Source organism: Punica granatum, chromosome 1, assembly GCF_007655135.1.
Source record: "Punica granatum isolate Tunisia-2019 chromosome 1, ASM765513v2, whole genome shotgun sequence".
Classification (NCBI taxonomy): domain Eukaryota; kingdom Viridiplantae; phylum Streptophyta; class Magnoliopsida; order Myrtales; family Lythraceae; genus Punica; species Punica granatum.
In genome coordinates, this window is record NC_045127.1 from 15,514,867 (window position 1) to 15,537,281 (window position 22,415).

Here is a 22,415-nt window from a genome sequence, read left to right on the forward strand (position 1 = left end):
TGACGCCATCATAATTTATAAGCAGGTTGTGAGGAGCGAATGTTGTTCATCTCTACTTCTTGAAAATTTGATATTAGAGCTTTTTGTTTTTCTTAATTAATTATAAATGCGAAAATGTTCATTTTTACATCAGGAGGAAGAGTCGTCCCATGTGAATAGAGGAATTCGAGAATCAAACTTTTAATCATCCGAATCCTTTCCCTACTTGGGGACATTATCCAAACAAATGGTTAGTTTGAACACAGCATTTTTGTATGTCAAAGATATGCAAAATTACTATATTATTTTTTATGAAATCCATGATGATGAAAAACAAACTTTGACTGCTATCTTAAATTTATCTAAACCTCACCATTGCAAAATATGTGACAGACAAAAAGAAGTGTAATAAAAAATTAAATTGAAAAAAATCTAATAAGACAAGGAAAAAAACGAAACCACTAAATAATCAATTGTCAATTATATAATATGTAAAAGGGTAAATAACACCATAAATCATAATTTCTGAAATAATTTCACCACACATCATATTTTCAATAATTTTCACGATGCATCACGAAATTTTTTAGAATTTTCACCGCACATCATATTGTTATTTTCCCGTCCAAAATTAGATTGAATGGTAATATTACGACATTTTTAGGGATAAATTTTCACAAAAGAAAACTTGAGGGATTTAAAATTGAATAAAAAAAAAAGAATGAGGAAGGTGTTGTTCGGGAGGGGAGGTCAGGGGGCCACACCGGCCACCCAACTCCCCAATTGGGGTCGCCGGCCAGCTCAATTGTGGGTTGGGTGGTTCGTGGGGGCCACCTGACCTCCCCTCCCGATCATCCCCTTCCTCTCTCTCTTTTTTTTTAATTTTTTTTATTTTATTCGGTTTTAAATCTCTCAAGTTTTCTTTTGAGTAAAATTGTCCCTGAAAATGTCGTAACGTTACCATTTAATCTAATTATGGACGGAAAAATAACGATATGATGCATTGTGCAAATTTAAAAAATTTCGTGATGTGTCGAAAAAATTATTGAAAATATTATGTCTGGTGAAATTATTTCAGAAATTATGATGTATGGTGTTATTTACTTTAAGTAAAAGCATAAGCGGAAGCCATGGAAGTTTCATCTATTATATATAGGTAATCAGAGGAGGCTCTTGCGGGTTTTTACAATGAGACGTCTCCATTCATGTAATGAAAATTTGTCATATAAGTTTTGCCAGCGTTCTATGAGCTGCTTGTGGTCATTCCTTCAATTCCCTATATTAATTGACAAGACATTATATGAAATTATAAATGTACTAAATTCGTGCTATCTATCAATATTACATAAAATCAACATATTACACAATATGTAAGCCATACACACGATCTATCATAATTACAAAGTCTTTTTAAAATTTTCATTTACCAGAAAATAGCTATATGATAAAAAGTAAGAATCAACTCGGGAATCGGGACTAGTTTTATACTCTAACTCTATAAATTCTCTCAAATTTTTAGCACCCTTACTAGAATTATGATAATTTAATACATTTAAAATCGTCAATAAATTTAAAATTTTTTCTTTAAAAAAATCTCAATATCGAACATTTTGGCAATAAATGCATAGATTAACAGTTTTATTGAAAAATAAAATGTATTTTCGATGAATTAAACTATTTCTCGAAAAATATTGAGTAAATTACTTCATTCATTTCCTCATGAAGCCACATGGCACTATCATAATCCTTCTTTTTAAAAGTTTTTTTTTAACTATTTAACCCACAAATATAAAGGGAAAAGTGGTGTGGGTAATTTTTATTTTCCTTTTTCCTTTTGCCAAATTTCTTTTTTTTTTTATTATAAAAATTCATATTATGAGAGTTTTACCTCTTAATAGGCTGACTCGGCTCAAACTGAATTACTCGCTACCAATTGTGCTTCCGGATGCCACGGTGCACATCGAAAAAATTATTTTTTCTATTGGTTATAATAAATCTTACAATGATAAATTTGAAAAGAAAATGTGATCAGAAACCTTCCCTTTATCTTTATATAGTACTAGCCTCATGCACATGCAAATTACTTTCAATTATTCTGCACAATCAATACATATTCTTTCAGCGTCTTGCCTAAAATTTATATATTAAATTTCATATCTTATTTTTAGTAATTAATCATTATATGAAGATTACGGGTGACGATTTGAGAGGTGTTTGAGAGATTATTCTTTAATTTTTTAATAAAATTGGCCACATTTTTGGGTGCAAATAAATTATTATTATTATTATTGTTGTTGTTATTGTTGTTGTTGTTGTTGTTGTTGTTGTTGTTGTTTACAATAAGCTTAGGTATAAGACTTTATGAGACTGTATTACAACATGAGAAATTCCCCTAAATGATGGTATAAGACAAATACTAGCTCTCTCAATGCCCGTGAGAGGAGATTATGGAGGCAACGTAATAGTGAAGTTTTTTTTTCCTATATGCTTAATTGCCAATCCTAATGATTTGTTAAACCATATTTTTGTACTAAGTATGCATGAAAACAATTAATTCAGTCCCTCAAACTTTGAATTTTTATTATTTTATGATTCAATTATCCACAATGAGATTTTCGTAATTTTTGTAACTTCAAAAACTTTATAACAGACATTTCAAGCAATTAATATTATTTTATGAATGAAGATTTGAGATTATGAAATACATATTATCCTGATTCATGTAATTACATGATTTTAAAATTGTAATTCCTATTGTCGATCACATCGCCCACCGCAGGAATTCACGTAGTTATATTGAAGGGAGCAAACTTCCTATTCCAGTCAAGTAAGCATTCCATAAATAATATGAAAATTAATCATCCCAATCTTCTTGTTCAACATGTACTCTAGTATTTAGAAGCACAACGGACCCCAACTAAAAGGGTCAAGTTCTCCCAACATGCATGTTTTCCATTCATAAGGTTCGAATCCGATACCGTATTTAAAGAAAACAAGTGTTGAACTGTTTGAACTTGGTATCAAATCACTTTCTAGTGTGTATATATGCTTCTCTTGTCGATGAAACTTCCAGCATATATATTGCAAACCAGATGATGCGTATACGTTTCTTCCTGGGCTGATGTTTATTCAACTCCACAATTAATAATTCAACTCATAAGAGAATTCTTAATAATGCATTCATATGATAGGGACCAATGGTGGTCCTTTGTCTTTTTTTCTTTTTTTAGTCGCATTCCTCAATCTATCTAATTATTATTTTTATTTATAATTCAAGATAACACTCCATGTGACTTCATCTCAAACCATGCGAAACAAATTTAAGACGATGTAACCCGAAAAGAAAAAAATATATATATCAACACGGGATTAATATATATCTCAAGCTCTCTGAGATGAAATGGCGCACAGACTCTTAATACATTCTAATTGGAAGAGCTGAAACATTCGATGTACGTCTTTGAAAATCAACACAAATTAATCAAATCAGGAGTCTGATGCATTAACACGTGAGTTCAAACCCTAAGGTTATCAGAGAGTTGTTAGCAAGAAGTTTCATATTGAGGGATTACAAAGCAAAACCCTACCTGTATTATAAAAGATAGGTTCAATCATCTCTCAATTTAAACTTTGTGACTTACATATATGAGTCTATGTACGAATTACTAAATCTATTGGAAATTTTATATTGTATGAAAGAATGTTTTGATATGCATTCTATATGTAAATACTTGCACATCGAGTCTAGAGCATAACGCGCCTCGTGCACACGGGTTTTTACACAGTAAGTTTGGGAAAGGAAAATAATTTGAACACTAGCTTGGGATCATTAGTGTTTAGGTTTACGTTCAAACATAATGGTAGATGGAGAAAATCAGACATTGTCATATGATGGCAGTGTTAGAAAGAAAAATTCTCCTATAGCTAAGATTTATGGAAGAAAATGGGGGATACCAGCTAATATGGGCTACTGTGATCTATAAAATTATCCATCTGATTATGGATTCAACGGAAATTTTAGACGAGAAACTTATCTTTTGATAACGTCCAAGATAAGTATGAGAATTCAAGCTCGGAACAGATCTCTGAGGTAGATTCAGTTGCGAACTAAAACAATCAATGGTTAAGCTTCTACCATAGAAGTAAGAATTGGTCAGGGTGACGAGGCAATACTTTTCGGCAAGAAATTCAACATTTGCATTCCCTATTTACCCAACAGAAAATTTAAAAAAAAATCAACATTTGCATCCTACTTTTGACCCTATGCCCACAGGCCCCAGCCTGCTTACAGATAGGACGAAAAATAATAGTAAAAAGCAGGAAAAATGTGCGGAAAGTCATGCAGTCGTAACAAAAATAACGGCGCTAAAAGTGAGAAAAGCGTTTCCACAGAAAAAAAAGAGTGAGATAAGCGTACGAAAGAAGTGTCCAAGGAAATTTTAGTACGACAGTGTCCCTTCAAATGCATCTTATTAACTGTCGAATCCAATTTAGTTATATTAATTTTATTAATTTGAATTGATTTAAATAGTTTGGTATTTATATTTCATAAGTAAAATCTCGTATTCGAGTATTGTGAATAGAGAAAATTTACGTTGGAAGAGTTTTATCCTTTAATAGGTCGATCCGACTCGATTGAATTAGTCGGGAGCCCATTTAGCTTTCGAATACCAAGATGTATACCAAAAAAAAAACTGTACTAGTTCAATGTCTACCCTTTTGGACCCGTTTGTTCCACTGCCATTTCGCCCTGAATCAGTCACCTATATATATATCCACTGGAGCATCATACCACTATGATACTCCTGTTTTGAGTTCGGGCTTGATGGAAGCTGAGGTAGAAGCGTGGGCTTGACGGAAGGGCTCTTCTTAATATTTGGAGATTATGTAATTTGTCTGCTTATCGTGTATTTACCTTGGCAGTTGTACTGATTGATATTGTTAGGCTTCTTAATAAATAATAATAAATTAAATTTCCTCAAAAGTCTCTGCATCAGCTTCATCCTCTGAAAACCCATAAGTTGCTCTTGGCTCCACTTGCTTTTTCAGATACAATTTAGTTCTCGAGCCAAGCCATATCAAAACGAGCATAGAATACGGAATGAATAAGGGCGAACACTAAAAAGCCAAGTTACTAATACGTCTAAGTAGTGTCATAGTCAGATAGATCCTCAGAGGCCTTGAGCAAACAAAATTTGGTCCCTTAAGGAAAGAATAGTTGGCCCCTTAAGGAAATTCGGTCCCTTAAATATATACCATTTTATTTCTTTTTCTTTTTTTCGATAAGTTTGACTAAGTACCATTTACTGAACAACACGATATAACAAGAAATTGCATCGTCTCCTCTCAAAGATTAACCAAACAACGTAGGATCCACGATACGAGATGTTTGGTAGATGGTGAAATGTAGTAGCGCACGTCTTCACCTGTTAATTAAGATGTCCCAGGTTTCATACTTGTCGTGGGACTACTCTTACCTCTTTATTAGTCATTAGAATTTTTGTGTTATTGTATTAAGTTCACATCCTGCCTTGTAACTTAAAAAAGAAAAAAAAATACATTTCGAAAGGCAGTGCTTATATTTTTCCATTGAAATTGAGGAACAGACTTCATAAACATAAAGCTTATGTTTTTTAATATCAAATATTTTTAAATAAGTTATAAAATTTATAAGATTTACCACTTATCCAAAAAAGTTTATAATAATTTTCTACCATAAGAAGCTTAGTCGCTATATCTAGGTAGATAGATACAAACAATAATATATTTAATAGAGAAAATGTTTTAAATAAGAATAACATAATAATAATAATAATAATAAGGGTAAAATGAGCTAACCTCCTTTGAGGTTTAGAGAAATGACACTTAACCTCATTTGTTGAGAATATATACACTTAATCTCGTTTGACTTAGTTGACCAATTATTATTTTTGAAAAAAATATCAATTGAGTTCACAACTTATGAATTTTTTTCAAATCCATACATTTATTTTTTTACTGAATAAAGCAACCACATTTCATAAAATAATTGTATAAGGCTATTTTAATATATTTAAATATTATAAATAAAATATTTAAAATAATAATTAATAATAATCATATTTAAAAGAAAGAATATGATCAAATAGGGAGGAGAAGGGCTCCAGTAACGCTTCTTGGGGTGGTGGTCACTAAATGGAATGTTGAGTGTAATATTCGTAAAAAAGAAAAGCTAATTGTGGATACAAACTCAAAATAACGTATTTAAAAACCCCAAATTTATTTTGAAGTTTAAATTTGGGTGGATTGGGTACCTATCTGATTTCTTAAAAAATCCGAGAACTGAATTGAGGTATGCAACCTTATGGAATTAAAATCAGGTGTTCGATTTTTTGATTGGGTCGGACGTCGATTTTCGACTTTCTACTCTCATTCCTAGTGCCCTACGACAGGCCACCCCCTTACCTCTCTTTATTTGTCCTCTAGATCGAAGCTTTCAACTATTTTTTATTATTTATTTTTAATTTTTACTCCTTAAATAAAAAATAAAAATAATAATAATAAAGATTGTGTATGAACATTTTATGTAATGTGAACTTTCTTCAGTAAAAAAAAAATAAATGCATGGACTAAAAAGGAAAAAAAAACTAAGAGTTATGACCATACTTAGTATTCTCTCAAAAATTAATAATTTGGTCAACTAAGTCAAATGTGGCACTAAGAGCACATATTAATTATTTATTGAGATTCTTTCGTAAATAATCAAAATTTTACTTAAAAAAGTTCATATGTTTAAATTGATATATAGACTAGATTTTTTTGTATGTACCATAGTATCTGAAAGTTCAACGGGACTACATATGTCACTATTCATATGATATGATTACTATTATTTTCTTAAAGTTTTCTCAATGTTAAAATTTTCATAAATTATTATATATTTTTCCTGTACTTCCATCAAATATTCTGCTTTTTCCCATAAACTCGGTTAATAAATCAAATATATTGCGGTGTAGTCTACTAGTATCACAATATCACCTAATGCTATAGAACCATATAATTTTCTTCCCATCTCAATCTTCCACAAAATACCAACACTTCAATTCCTTTTGATGTGCCTAATAGGCAATAAGTGGACCTAATGCGTATCAGTTTATAAATGTTAAGTAACTTTTGGTACTATATCTGATTTAAAATTGCCAAATTTACCGCATAAATAGTGTAAAAATTACGTGTTGTATATCTGGCATATAATGTCTTCGAGGGCCGTAGAAAACACATATCGCAATTTACCGACAAGACAGAAATCCCACGCCTCGTTCCACCAATAGTCATATTTCCTCTAATCATATTAAACAATGACTCCATTCCAGTCACGTTACATTCTATCATACCAAATACAATGTAGTACTCTTTTTCGGTTACTCAATCTAATACTTTTTTTTTCTTGCAAGGAAATGGCCTAATACATAGCTTCTGGTACGATGAAATGAGATGAGAATGAAATGAAATCATTGTATAAGATTACTCATTACATTTTATCATACCTAATATAATTTAGTACTCTTTTTTCTGCCTGCAAGGAAACGGTATGAAAATGCCTAATACATACTTTGGTATGATGAAATAAAATGAGAATGGAATCAATAGTATTGAATTACTTATTCTATATGGCGATTACATTCCATTCTCATTACATTCTATCACACCAAATACCATCGCTTATTTTTATTTATTTATTTAGCCTAAATAAAAGTATTTTTTTCTTTTTTGACATTAATAAAAGAAAAACTATATATATCTAGAAAAAGGAATGTTCTGAAGTGTTGTTTCTTTTTCTCTTCCCTTTATTTATTTATTTTTCTCTTTTCCCCTCCTCGTCTCTCTATCACATAAAATGTTACTTAATACAAATTTTTTTCGGTGATTGCCTACCACAATTTTTTGCCTTTAGAGAAAACGGCCAACGGCCATGCAAAGAAAAATTTTCTCCCTTCTCTCTCCCTCGTCTCTGTCCTCTATCTCTCTCATACACTCACAAAATGTTGCTTAATACATTTTTTTCGGTGATTGCTTAATATAATTTTTCGCCTTTAGGCCAGAATTTTTTCTTTTTGCAAAGAAATTTTTTTTCCCTCTTTTCTCTCTCTCTCTTTCAACCCCCCCCCCCCCCCCCCCCCCCCCCCCCCCCCCCCCCCCCCCCCCCCCCCCCCCCACACACACACACACACACACACGCACTCACACAAAATGTTGCTTAATACATTTTTTTTCGGTGATTGCTTAATATAATTTTTTGCCTTTAGAGGAAACGGCGATAATTCTTTTTTGTTTTTTTTGCAAAGAAATATTTTTCCTCTTTTCTCTCTCTTCTCTCTCTCCTCTCTCTCTCTCACATAAAATGTTGGCTAATACAATTTTTTTTTCGGTGATTGCCTAATAAATTTTTTGCCTTTAGGGGAAACGGCCAGAATTCTTTCTCTCTCTCTGTTTTTTTTTTTTTACAAAGAAAATTCTCCCTCATCTCTCTCTCTCTCATAAGATCTCATAAGATGATTGATACTAGAGACACCAGAGTTGCTTCTTATATAAGCTGCAAACCAAACGCTTTTGGCATGTTATTTTATATGCCAAGTGAATCTGCCTTCCTTTGCTAGTAGAATCCATGTTTTTTCTTGAATGGTTTTGATTAGGACTATTCAATGTCTTTCCTTAGACATTATAAATCATTGTCGATTCAATATAAATGTTTGTCGAGACATGGATCATTATTTGCCAGTGTATAATGGATCTGTAATATGTTCATATTCAGGAACAAAATGACTTAATAAGCATATTGTACAATGGATATGAAATATGTTCATAGTCACAATTTTCTGTTTAACATACGATTTGGAGAGATAGTATGTATGATCTTGTGTTTAAATGGGTTATGTCTAATCAGAGCAGGTTGGGTGCAATCCCTTAGCCCAAATTTGACACCACTACTAAGCTTACTAGGTGAGCCTTGCGCAAGTAGGTGAAACAAATTCATAAAATTTAAAATGTTAATATTATGGAGAAGCTTTTTAATTTATTGAAAGAAAACAATTTTCAAGATTGCTTTTAATATTACTGCGAATCAGGAAATTTTTTGTTTTTGTAAGAAAATATTTAATATATATATAAATTTAGAATTTTTTTATTTTTCAAAATAATTATCGAGTGTGATCATAATATAGTTACTGTTATCAATTGGTCGAGCAGTTAAAACGACACACATTTACGAGCTATGGATATCACGAAAAGGCTACTATGGTACTCTCTCATTACACTTGTCAACTTCTATATATTATATTATGTATAATTGATAATTGATAATTGATTCAATAATTAATTATCGAGAGAAAGTTTTCTCAAGATTATTTTTATGTTAGTTCGCAAATTGGGAATTTTTTAATTTCCTAAAAATATTTAATATTTATCCTCAAATAGAGATATTTTTTAAATTTTTTAATATTTTAATTAAGTGTGATCATAATTTTATCACATTAATTAATCAAGTAACTGAAAAGATGTTCAACCACGAACTCAGGATCTCACCAAAAGGACACTATGCCGCTTCCTCATTGCACTTGCTAGTTTATATATATATATATATATATATATATAGTTAATAATTTGATCATATGGGATTTTAGAAAATTTCTCATTTCCTCCTCACTTAATTAATATTTTAATTAAGTGTGATCATAATTTTATCACATTAATTGATCACGTAACTGAAGAGTTGTGCAACCACGAACTCGGGATATCATCAAAAGGACACTATGTCGCTTCCTCATTGCACTTGCTTGTTTATATATATATATATAGTTAATAATTTCATCAAATGGGTTCTAGAAAATTTCGCCTTTCCTCCTCCCTTTCATTTCCTCATATTCCTTGAGCCAAATTATACATTATACAATTATACAAAATGTGATTACTGGTCCCTTTCTCAATTCTTGGAACGAGGTTTGGTGGGTCCCCCCCCCACAGGGATCCACCCCCTCTTTTTTTATATTATTTAATTTAATATTTTTTAAATAAAGTAGATGATATATGTATGGAAGTATGGAAGTATTTTAGCTTGCACGATATATAGTATTCGAAATTTAACGGGTTTTGATTAATTCAGATTCGAGTCGAGTCGGTTTATTAAGGGGTAAAAGCCTCAAATTCTAGGATTTTCTCCATTTATAAGGTTTAAATCAAAGAACTTATTTAAGAAAAATAAGCGTCAAACTACCTTAACCAACATAAGCAATAATTTTTTTATATTTATGTATGGCCTATCTAATTAGCCTTTTTTTTATTTGTGAGAATAGATGTCCTTTTTTTGTGGTGAAACGCAAAATTACACTAGCTTATCACTGATGAGACATTAATCCTCGATTGGGTATTGACTTGATCGTGACTAAGAGATACTTTTAATAAATTTCAAACATGCACTACATAGTAAAGTTTGTCGCATAAAATTACCGAGGCCACTTAACTTCTATTAATAGTGGTCATATTTTTTTAATTAGATATATAGAAAGTTCAGCTTTTATACAATATTATTAGAATAATTTTTCAGAAAATTTGAATCATATATTAATAATTAACACTTCATTTTTTTTTTATATCTTATCATTAATTTTGATTATACTCTATATCAATTATTACATAATCTAATATAGTAAATCAAAAGATTGACACAAAATATTTTTGAACCCCACGGCAATGTGCAGATTGCGTCCTACTATATATAATATATGAAAATGAAAGAGCGGGATTTATATATCTCTATTTGAGAACCTTTAACTCCTGGTAAGATATCTCGATTACTCGAATAACTCTATTTGATAACCTTTCGCTCCACATGAATTATTTTTTTTTTTTGTGAAAGAAAAAATATAGAGTTTATTATATTAGGCAGTCACACCCTCCCCGGACCTAGAAGTTTTTAATGCGACATAGCTACCCTCACAGGGAACGGCCCCCCATCGAGACGCTTAGTAGACAGTAGGGAACAGATTACATGAACTCCTCTGGTTCGTGTACATTTCCCTACAGACATTTCTGGCTACGTATGAAAGTCTTACTTTAGGAGAATTGTAGTTGCACTGTCGGAGACTCGAACTAGGGACATTCAAGGCAATTGTCTCAAGCCCTACTACGAGGCTGTCAGGTCTCGGTGGTAGCTCCATGTGAATTGACCTTATTATTTTTAGTTAAATGAACTTATATTGTATCTTATTGGTCTTATATTCAACGAATGTTAAAAATTTATCAACATTATTTACATATAATAATATATAATAAGTTTTTTTTGATAAATTAAAAGTTTCCTCGATAATCGGAAAGTTAAAGAAATTTTATGTTGCATATATGTCCAATTCAATAGCCGTTGCCAATTTGTTAATATGCCTATCAGATCACGGGCCTTTTGTCTAATTGCATTAATGATGAGTGTACATCTTAATCTCCAATAGGTAATTAAATTAAGGTCTGCTTTATGAATCCGACACATACAAAATGTTGAGATCGCAAATTGCTAGTCCTCTTTTGCCTGTCGATATAATCTTAAAGTGGCTGATTTTTTGTGCAATAATGGTTCTTGGGATGAAACCAAGCTATCCTTCAACCTCGCGGAAAATATTGTAGATCTCATTCGTAATATCCCTCGAAGTGGGACTGGTAATGGAGGGAATGATAAGATGGTATGGAAATACTCTTCAAATGGTATTTTCACCACCAGCTTAGCTTATGTTCTAGCATGTGGGAGGGATCCTCTTTCGATTAGCAATTCATGGCAATGGCTTTGGAAAACCGACACTATGCCGAGAATACAACATTTTCTCTGGCTTGCCTGCCACAATAGGCTGGCCACTACGATGCTACTGAATGGAGGGGGCATCTCCATTCCATTGGAATGCTCCATCTGCAAAGATTTTGATAAGAACACCTCTCATGTGTTAAGAGACTGTCAAGTGGCTCGTGCATTCTAGTCTAATCTTGGCATCCCCCCTTTCAAAAGGAGGATCATTCTCTCTTCCCATACCTCAACCGCTCACGGTCAACTGTGAGGCCTACAAGATTCACACCCTGAACATTCCATGGAAAATTATTTTTCGGTTTGCTATGCGGACCCTTTGGAAACGAAGGAACAACTTTACTTTCGATAAGAAACGATTACATCCTCAACCTCATCGTCTTTATCTGGAACTTGCGGCTGAGTAGTTTGCCTCGACTGCTCCTACAAGACAAGTGAGCAAACAGGAAATTCTAGTGCATTAGACCCCTCTTCCTTATGGATGGGTCAAGCTGAACTCTGATGGTTCGGCAAACAATTCATCGGGGAAAGCAGGAGCTGGTGGGGTCATTCGCAACCATCAAGGAGGCTAGATCAGGGATTTCTTCCATTACTTGGTGACCACGAACAACTTAATGGCAGAGTTTTGGGCTCTTCGAGACGGGCTACTCATGACTCGGGATTTAGGCTTTCAATCTCTTATTGTTGGCCAGAGCTCTACTGTCTATTTTGATTCTCCACCTGTGGGAATTTACGATCTCTTTTTGTCTGATCAAATGAGTATTGATAAAACCCATATTGTGTGTACTAACTGATATTTTTCGGATGACAATGTCTAATTTCTAATATATATAATTTCCTTTTTTACCAAAACAAAAAAAGACACATACAAAATGATTGGTCATCTGTTGACTGACTCCTATGTACGACCAATCGACTCCGGCTCAAAAGCGGGAGTAATAATTTTTTTAAAAAAAAAGGAAAATGCAACTTTTTTTTAAAAAAAATATTTTCCATAGAGAAATGATTGATTGCAAATGAAATTTGATAGCTTCAGAAGGAAAGCGTTATTCTTTTCTCATTGATTGTTCCATGGAAGATTCTTTTAATCAGTCCTTTTGTCCCAGAAAGTCAACCCCAGTGATTCCGGCATGCTTCCTTCAACTCCTTTTTACCTTCTGAAGCCTCTTTTATCTCATCTTATCGTAACTTTTATGGACCATTAGTCGCTCCTAAGAAGACAAATGTTGCTTTCGGTTAAAAAATTTTATAGACATCTAACGTGAGGTTGCCCTCAAAATCTTATTGAGAAATCATTTCCACTGAGCAATAGTCTATTCGGTTTGAAGTCGAGCAGATCTTGGCTAAGTCGAACTAAGCCCGCAAGTGAACTGACGCAACGGTGCCCTCTTTTTTTTGTTTTATTTTATTTTATTGTTAAGAACTAGTTCTATGTCTGATCCAATTCAAAAAAACACCGAGATTGCGGCTAGAAACAGGCTAACAGCCATCATCATCTTTCAATCTTTCTTATTTTGGCCAGAGACTGTTCTTTATCATTTCCATTTTGTAATCCTGACAATGGAATTATTATTTTTAATCCAACAACATTGACATGATGTTTAAAAAAATTGATTTTTTTGAAAAAATTTAAAATTTAAGTAATCTCAGATATTATGTATGGAAATAATTTTTTATTGAATCATCTGCATGACGTGTAACCAGATTAATATGTCCCCACAACTTTTTAAATATTCACGTAAATTTAAAAATTAATCGGCGGAAATTCAGAAATCCGTTGTTATTAGAGAAGAAAAAAAAAAGTGAGGATGAGAAACTCGTTGAAAACATGCTCTCTCGAAAGAGAGCCGGTTCACATTTGCCAACTAGGACCCCATGTGCTCTGCCCCAATAATAATAATAATAATAATATTCCCAACCCTTGAGGGGCTTTCTTGTAATTTTGTTTCAGGCATATATCATAGTCTTGTCTGGGCCTTCATCAGGTGTGAACACAAGGATACTCTTACGTCCCCCGTCAAGGAACCTACTTTAACTGCCTCACCAATATTCTCTCCTTTTCATCTTTTATATGGTGCAAAATTCCAACAAAAAGATAGTGATATTTGATAAATTAAATGCATAAAACTTAATTAATTAAAAAATTATATAAGAATATGAGAGGAATAGAAAAATGAGAATAAATTTTGTGAGATGTTAAGGGCATTAATTACCAAAAAATAATTTATTTCATTAAGTCAATTTTTTTACTTATTCATTAAGTGATTTCTAATGTGATGATTAAACATAATATATATATATATATATTTTTTTGTTATAAGAGGAGACTTATGAACTTAATATAACATAATAAAAATTTTAATAACTAATAAATGAATGTGGATAGTCTTACGACGATTATTTACCAGGAGAAAGCGTGCGTCATGCGCCATTGTGCTACATCCTCTTTTGATACTGATAAGTATTAACCCTCGTCATTTCTCTCTATAATTCACTCTCTTATAATTAACTTATAACTAATTTTTAAGTACTTATTTGATCAAGTTGGAACTAACACATCTTGACCGTACAAACTACTAAATACATAAATTAAACTACTAAGTACTTGAATTGGAAGTATCAAATATATTACCGTGAGTTGTTGTCATGTTGAACAAACCCATTAAAATCCTCTAATTGTCAGTTTTGAGGAAGGTCAATGAGCAGGGTAATAGATAGATGAAAGGCCAAAAAAGGGACGTAAAAACGACATTGGTGAGAATCACACCCCAAATCCCTTCATTCCGAGTTAAGAGAGCATTTCTGCAGTATACGCCTTTTCACATTGCCATGCGGGAGAGAAAAAAGAGGTAAAAGGCCAAAAAAAAAAAAATTTGGGGCGGAAAGCAAAAAGGTTGGGTATGGAAGTTTCATCTTCCTTTCTGGCACAGCAGTCGTATCCTCTGTGGTTGGCACCGATCTGCAGATGAATTGTTTTGGGGGCTCGACTCGATTTCCACTTATGGTAGACAATAGATATATGTTTGACAAGAGGAAATGGAATGGAATGAAAAGAAAACGCAAGATTCTTTTTTCCACTCCATTCATTATTTGATTGCACTTATTGTCATTCCCCTCGATTATAATGATTACTCTTTTCAACTTTAGTGAAAAGAACATTCTGTCCAAAAACTTAGGAATATATTCCACCAATCCAACAAACTGAAACAACAATATGAAGAGATTAATATGCATGTTATATTGTTTAGAATAACATCTTAAAAAGGTGTAATGTATTATATTTAATCATATTCCATCATGCGTCTTATATTAATTCAGAATCAGTATTTTTCCCCCAAGTTCATTATATTCCATTCAACTAAACTCATTTCATTACATTTCATTTCATTCTACCGTATTCAATGGGGTTTATAGATCAGAGAAAAACATAGGTTCATTAAAATTTTTTTAAAAGAATGTCGTCATATATACATTTCTTCCTAACTGAAGAAGATGGTGTAGATCAATTTCCATCACCCATACAGGAAGGAGATCGATCAGGACGGCGGACAAAATCAAACTTTACCAGTCATCATAGTGGTGCTGACGCTGAAACTCAGTCTTGGAGGTCAAACAATTGGAATTAGATCTGTAGAAATATGGGGTGAGTCGGATCCAATATACTCACATTAGTCTAAATAGATTTCAACCCCCCTGACTTCTGCACGAATGCATGACATAACCGAAAGCACACACCTGAAGGAAACCAAAATGCGTAGCAAATCACCCAGACTTCTACATGAAAGTTTGAGAAATGAATGATTAGACATAGAATGAGAAGTGGAAGGGAAACACACAATCTCAAGTTGAATGCTTCAATGACAATGATGCACAGCATACATATATATTGAATTGCCTAAAGTTTTGAAGGGAAGTTTTTCGACTTGTGATGTTAGATGAGTACAAACTGTCTAGTTGCCAGGTTGTAATATTCGCGGAGTTGGCAAAGGCATCAAGGCGCCATGAAAATATGTCTTTGGCATGCCACCAACATGATCAAATCCATTGAGCTATTATTCACAAGTGCACTTACTGGGGCAAAAGGGATCAAGTGAGGGATTTTCCAGCCCATTCCCGGTGCCTCCGCTTCTCCTTGGCTTGCATTCGGTTGAATTTTTCCTTCCCCTTCTCCAAGAGTGGGTCGACCACAACATAATCATTTGGATCCTCTTTTCGAGACATTCGATCCTGCAACATCATCCAACAGAACATTTGTATTAATTTCAGGAAAGAGCTTTCCTCCCAATTCCCGTTATTCATCTCTTATGACAACAGAGGCAGCATGTCAACATGTGAAAATCTTACAACAGTTTAGTAGTTTCAATTAATCTTAGAGGTTTCAGCTAATAATGTAATTCCTTCAAGTGGCTTGTGTTCATTAATGAATTGAATCCACACATAATGCAATTTCCATTCAATCATGCTTAAAATGAATAATGTCAACTAGAATTACTGGACATAAAGCCACCAAAATCAGCAAAGTGGAATGTCTAACTCTCTAGGAAATTAATTCTCACTTTTAAAGCCACAACCAAAATTTTTTTTTTCCCTAAGTTTCTTGAAGAACTGGAAAATTTTCTAAAATTAACGAGGTCATATGTGGTTCTGTTCTGGCAAAAAATGATGATCTCCTCAGATGTCAATGATAAGAGCTCTAAATTTTTTTTTGGGGGGGGGGGGGGGGGGGTGGGGGGCGACAGGCGAGGGGAAGAAAAAGCCAACCTTTCCAGGCTCAGCTGCAAACTTCAAGTGCACTTCTCTCCAGTCAGATAAATCCTCATCATCTGCTCCACCTGCCGCTACTGGTTTGCCGAAAGTAGACGCCTTGAAATTTTCAAGCTTGGCTAATACCTGTAACAAGGGGAGGGACAGAAATAAAAAATAAAATAAAAAAGGAGAGAGAGAGAGAGAGAGATAAGAACAAGCAGAGATTTGTAAATGTGATATGCCAGTTGATCCAGAAGCTTAGAGTAGATGGCAACTTCGGAGTGATGTGGTGCCATTTCTCTGTTTTTTTTTTCAATTAAAAAGAAGAAAAAAAACAGTAAGGGGACACTAACAGGAGATGGGTGTCTTGTCTAACAAGTAGCAGAAGTTGATGTCTGTGAGGTAAACTATAGGATGTTCAGATGGAATTGACAATATTTCTTATAAATATATGCTTCAAGAGTACATGTCCGAAAAATACATAGTTACTCCATTAAATGTATGAGGAAATTGAAGAAGGTGCAGGCAGGCAATTTAACACTCCCATGTTTTTCCTGAAGTAGTTCCATCAACCAGACAATGGTTTTGGTATACACACTAAAAGTTATTGCCGATCTTCTGATCTAAAAAATATAGGTTTCCAGACATTTGGAAAGGTAATCAACTTTTTCAACAGAATTAAGTCCTCAAAATAGATAAGGGCATCATCTCATACCTCATCTTCACGTCCCCGGAGCCTCCGCTTCTTCTGCTTATTCAATTGTCTCCCTCGCTCAGCTTCACTCAACAGCTGCAGATCTGCATCAGCATTAGCCATGACTTCAGCTCTTGCTTCTGATCCTATTCCCTTTTTCTTCAAGGAAAGCTTCTCCACCCTTGGCTTATTGCCACCATCACTATCAAAATCGCTCCTGGTAATATATGATATAAGAAGTTGTCACATAATTGAACAAATCAGACAACTAATATGAGACTGAAACGACTACGAGTACACCAATGAGAAATGATCTACGTATGATAACATGGCTTGTTTCCCAACAGGTGATATCAGTTCAAGCTAAATAAGATATATCAACTCCTGTCAACATTCTTGCACGGATGAGAGACACAACAGACTTGAACATGAGTGCTATCTTAATACAAAGTTCTCGAGGGACCACTCTAATCATGGAACCACAAATTCTAACAATGTCTAACACCATAATGAGATTATTATAACCCTCAAGCTGTGATTAAACATCTATATACATGTAAATAGATAAAGGAGCTCCAAATTGAATGTCAGAGCAAGCTCATTTAATTAAACAACTTCATAAGCAGGCAACAAAGCATGCAATCTGCAAATAGCCGATGGACCACTAAGTTTACCTGGGAGCAGATGATTCACGCTCCTTCCGACTAGAACTTCCTGCAATTTAACAGACATTTCTGATATGAGTGATGAAGTATGCATGAAGAATGATAATAAAAGTTAACAAGCACTTTAAAGGAATACATGCCATGCCGCACATATAATGCGACAGAATACAATCCAATCTGGCAAAGTCATAAATTTAGTGCCCGCCTTCTTTTTAAGCACTAATGCTTCATGATTCGTGAGGAAGATTTCATAAACAAGCACCCAGGATGAAAATAATACCAACACTTTTAAAAACTTACAGAAAGTTATCTCTAAATTTCACATTAATATTGTTCAAGTATACACGCATTACTAAAGATCCTTCTGAATTTATTTGCTGCCAAGTGTTAGCATAATTGAAACTCATCTCAACTTACACCAAGCAAGCATCTTATCATGATTGTCTTTAGGGTCCCCATAATTCAGTAGCAAAGAATTTCATTTTCTGCGACTAGAAGAACCTTTTAACCGCAAAACCCATAGCTGAACCACAAGCTGAATGAATGATGATGACTTTATACCATTAGGAAGCTTTGGCTTTGGCTTTGGCTTTGGTGGAAGATCACCCAGCTCCTTCCTTTTTTCAAGTATTTGCCGAAGCATTCGAGCATCAAAGCTGGCTTCATCCTCATCATCATCTGCATCATTCTTTGCAGATGAATGGGGAAAATCATCTCCAAACTCTTTTTGCAACTGTTCTTTCTTTGAGCTCAATGCTTCTCTGACGGATAACTGGACATCCCTCGTTGCTTTGGCTTCGCTTGGCTCCTGAATGATATTAACAAGATCAGTTTTATTTAACTTATTTATGTAACTCTGTCGATACAATAAAATCAGCCCATCTACAGAAGTCACAAGATCTTGATACAAGTCCAACTCCTAAAAAAGCATAAATAAGGCTCCACATAAGATCTTGAATGAAGTCAGGTCGTTTTCCCCAAAAGTTATAGTATTTTGCAAAGAAGCTAAAACCTGTATTCTCAAACAAATTACGGAATAAATAATTTTGATGTGCCAGTCTTGGTCAAGGTGATAAAGCAAGCTGCTTCTGCTTACTGATTCTTTTATTGGCGCTTCTTCCTTTAGGAGGCGAGGATCATCAAGAACATCATGACTACTCCTGATCTTGATCCTCTGAGCCGCTAATTCCTTCTTGTCCTCTTCAGCTTCTTCTCCAAAAGAAAGTAGATTCAGCTTCCTGCATTAAATCCCAAAATTAATCTTTCAGGAGGACTGGAGAAGCAAACAGAAGCAAGGGCTATCATTTCAACAGCACCTTTAGGTAAAGTTTTTGAACATTAAAGATGACCGGGAGCTTATCTTACTTTACACCTTTCTGCTTAGTTTGTTTCTTTTCTGTCTCAGCTGCTGGTTGAGCAGCAGGTCTTGCGGGTGCTCTAGGAACAATATCTTCAAAAGGATTCCATAGTACCTAAATTAGCATTTCAAGAGCAAAATGATCAAGAGATTTCTTGTGAATATAAAACTAAGTAGTTGAAAAATAAGAAAAAGAAAGAAAGCCATCAGTAGATCCAATTACAAGATTAACATAAAGAGGATTGACATGCTTCAGTGTTACTAGTGCCTAGGAAAGTATTAAAGAGAGAGGTCCCACAGTTAGGTGGCATCGACCGATTTGGTCACAACCTTGTACCCCAAGACATTCATTCATTTCTTGGTTAGCGATTCACAAGAGGCTCTCAACTTTAGACAGAAAAGCTAAATGGCAATCTGGGCTGAGTATGACTTGTGTTCTATGTGGAGAGACTGAAGAAAATAAGGATCATCTATTTTTTAGTAGTCACTTCTCTCGTGGGATTTGGAAAACTATCCTCAGAATGACTGGTATAAGCACAGGAGGAGGGGATTGGAGCTTTGAGCTCAATTAGGCAATTAGAAGACTAAGAAGCAAGTCCTTACGTGTGGCCATTGCTAGGCTAGCATGACATGCACACATTTACTTTGTTTTGGAAGCTCGCAATGAATTCATCTATGCTGCTACTGATCCCTCATGAGACAAAACTCTCTCCTGCATCAAAGCTTCAGTCAAGTACAGACTGATTGGAATGAAGGATCCGCAGAAGAGAGCTCTTCAAGGACAGCAGCAGAGCTTATTGGAGATCTGGGATATGCCCCAGTAATTGATGTAAAATGTTATGTGTTTCTTTGGCTTGTGGACTTCAACAGTACAGTTTGATGCTTTAGAGCTCGACTTGTGATCTAAAAGCCTGTTTGTACTATGGTTTTTCGGCCAATAAAGAGAGCAAAGCCTTATGTACCGAAAAGAAAGATTGACATGATCCGTGACAGTTATATTAATTCTAAGCATTTTCCACCAATAATTCGGCAAAATTTTCAAGAAGGTTGATAACAAAATAAGATATATCATACAGAACATTCTGTAAGCCAAGCAGAGAAAATAAAGATATAAATATGATGCATGATAAGGAACCTACCTCCACAGAAATTATTTTTGGCGGCGGATCCAATGGCCGATCGTTATCGTCAGTTTCAAGCTCAGCTAGTCGACTGAGATTGAAGATTGAATCTCCAGTTACCTGGAAAGAAGAAAATGGGTATATCAGAACACCAAAACTGCAGGTAAAGAAAGTTCATTACTGCAATGTTGATCCCTACCTTCCCAAAAATAGTATGTTTGCGGTCAAGCCAGTCACACCGATCCAACGTTATAAAGAACTGACTCAAATTTGAATTCAGTTTGCCAGCATTAGCACACGCCACTAAGCCTCGGTGCTTGAATCTTAGACGCGAATGATATTCATCCGCGAAAGGACTGCCATAAATGCTTTCACCACCTGAAATTGTGAGCAAAATTATTATCATCCAAAGAAACAAGCACTTTCTATCAGGATAGCTCAACTCGCCCCAGGATCATGGAATTTTCAACAAGAATTCTAGCTAATCCACAGGCCAAAAAAACACTAGCTCTAGATATTCATGTTTAGCTCCTCCTAGAGAGTCTCCAACTCAAAAATAATTCTCGATGGTTACAACCTATATAGTTAGTTACCCAGTTTTGTCCAATAAGTCTCCAGCCGCTATCCTTACATCTATGAAGAACAAAATCATGCAATTCAACAAAGATTTACCGCCATTATCAGCTACTATCCAAAAGAAATACCACTAAACCTCAAGCAGAATCGTAACCAGAAAGGGTGAATCATCATATTTGCCGGATATGTCAATGCAAAGGAAACTCTTTTAACACATTTCACTGAAGTGCGAGAGAGATTGTCTCACCCTCATTGCTCAAACCGCCACCTCTTTACCGAGAATGAGGAATTCAAACATCTCGAATGGTATTAATAAGTATAAGCAAAACAGTTTATCATTCTCTCATACATGAATTGAAATGATCCCAAATGTGCCCTGCGCTGATCCCAAACGCAACATCTTGCTGCCATCATTCATCCAATTAACTCCGAACAAGGGGAAGAGCAAGTTCCGCGCTTCCAAATTGACCAATTCACTCACCAACACTAGACTTTACACGGGAGAGAGAGAGAGAGAGAGAGAGTGGTGACCTGTGCCGGAGCCGGTGGGATCGCCGCCCTGGACGAGGAAGTCCTTGATGATGCGGTGGAAGATGGTGTCGTCGTAGTAGCCCTCGAGGCAGAGCTGGACGAAGTTCCTGACGGCCTTGGGCGCCTCCTTCGGCCAGAGCTCAATGTCCAGGGGCCCGTGCGTTGTGTTTAGGACCACCTTCCCTTTAGTCGGCGGTTCCAACACGTACACCGTCGACATCCTCTATCACTAGGCCAGTCCGTAGGCGTTTCTCCGACGATTGCTGCACCCCGGGAATCTCCCCTGCTGCTTCTCTCCGTCGATCACTGGCTTTGCTTTGGGGGTAAGAGAAGGAGAGAGTGGATTGATTGGGAATTAATTTTTTCTTTTTCTCTTCATTGTATCGGGCTTGAGGAGCTTTGGGCCGGGCCAAGTCCCGGTTTTTTATTGGTCTTGGCCCGTGTCCATACTCCTTTTAAGTTTTTTTCTTCCCCACCTCCAGTAAACCATCAATTTCGTCCCACTCATGCAAGTTGTATCAATTGAGTCCCTGAAAAAAAATGTTACATCAATTTGGTATATATGGTCACATCAATTTCGTTCATGATTACATCAATTTAATCATTGGTCAGATCAATTTCGTCCTTAATCACATCAATTTTGTTTTTGATCACATCAATTTAGTCTTTAGTCACATCAAATCCATCCCTTTGTTAAATCTATCTTTAGTACCGGACAAAAAACAATATTTATATCAATTTTGTCATTGTGTGTCACTGTTCACTTATTTTTTTGCTTAAATTTGAAATTGCATTAATTTATTCCTTTTTTACCCTCTTTAATCACTCCTTCTCGTCTCTCGCTCTCTCTTTGCTCTCTCTCTCTCTCTTTCTCTCTCCCTCTCTCTCTCTCATAACTCTCTTTAAGCGTGAGCGGCGCGACACCGGT

General features: G+C 34.8%; 1 protein-coding gene across 6 annotated transcripts; it reads right to left on the bottom strand.

The window, feature by feature from the left end:
* Positions 1-15,204: 15,204 nt before the first annotated feature.
* Positions 15,205-21,980, bottom strand: LOC116187818 (peptidyl-prolyl cis-trans isomerase CYP57). 6 transcript variants are annotated; one of them, XR_004152132.1, is made up of 12 exons: positions 21,488-21,980; positions 20,580-20,758; positions 20,399-20,500; positions 19,268-19,374; positions 18,999-19,140; positions 18,464-18,710; positions 17,912-17,951; positions 17,259-17,454; positions 16,559-16,687; positions 15,870-16,024; positions 15,533-15,568; positions 15,205-15,425 (listed from the first exon to the last, which is right to left on the bottom strand). XR_004152132.1 is itself a non-coding variant. In XM_031516800.1 (11 exons), the coding sequence occupies exons 1-10, from the start codon at positions 21,705-21,707 to the stop codon at positions 15,884-15,886; spliced, it is 1,503 nt and encodes a 500-aa protein (XP_031372660.1). In that variant the 5' UTR covers positions 21,708-21,980; the 3' UTR covers positions 15,205-15,425; positions 15,870-15,883. The 6 variants fall into 6 exon arrangements, 4 of the variants coding, with proteins under 4 accessions (XP_031372660.1, XP_031372640.1, XP_031372649.1 ...); XR_004152131.1 differs by having other exon boundaries at positions 15,533-15,571; XM_031516800.1 differs by lacking the exon at positions 15,533-15,568.
* Between the last annotated feature and the right edge of the window lie 435 nt (positions 21,981-22,415).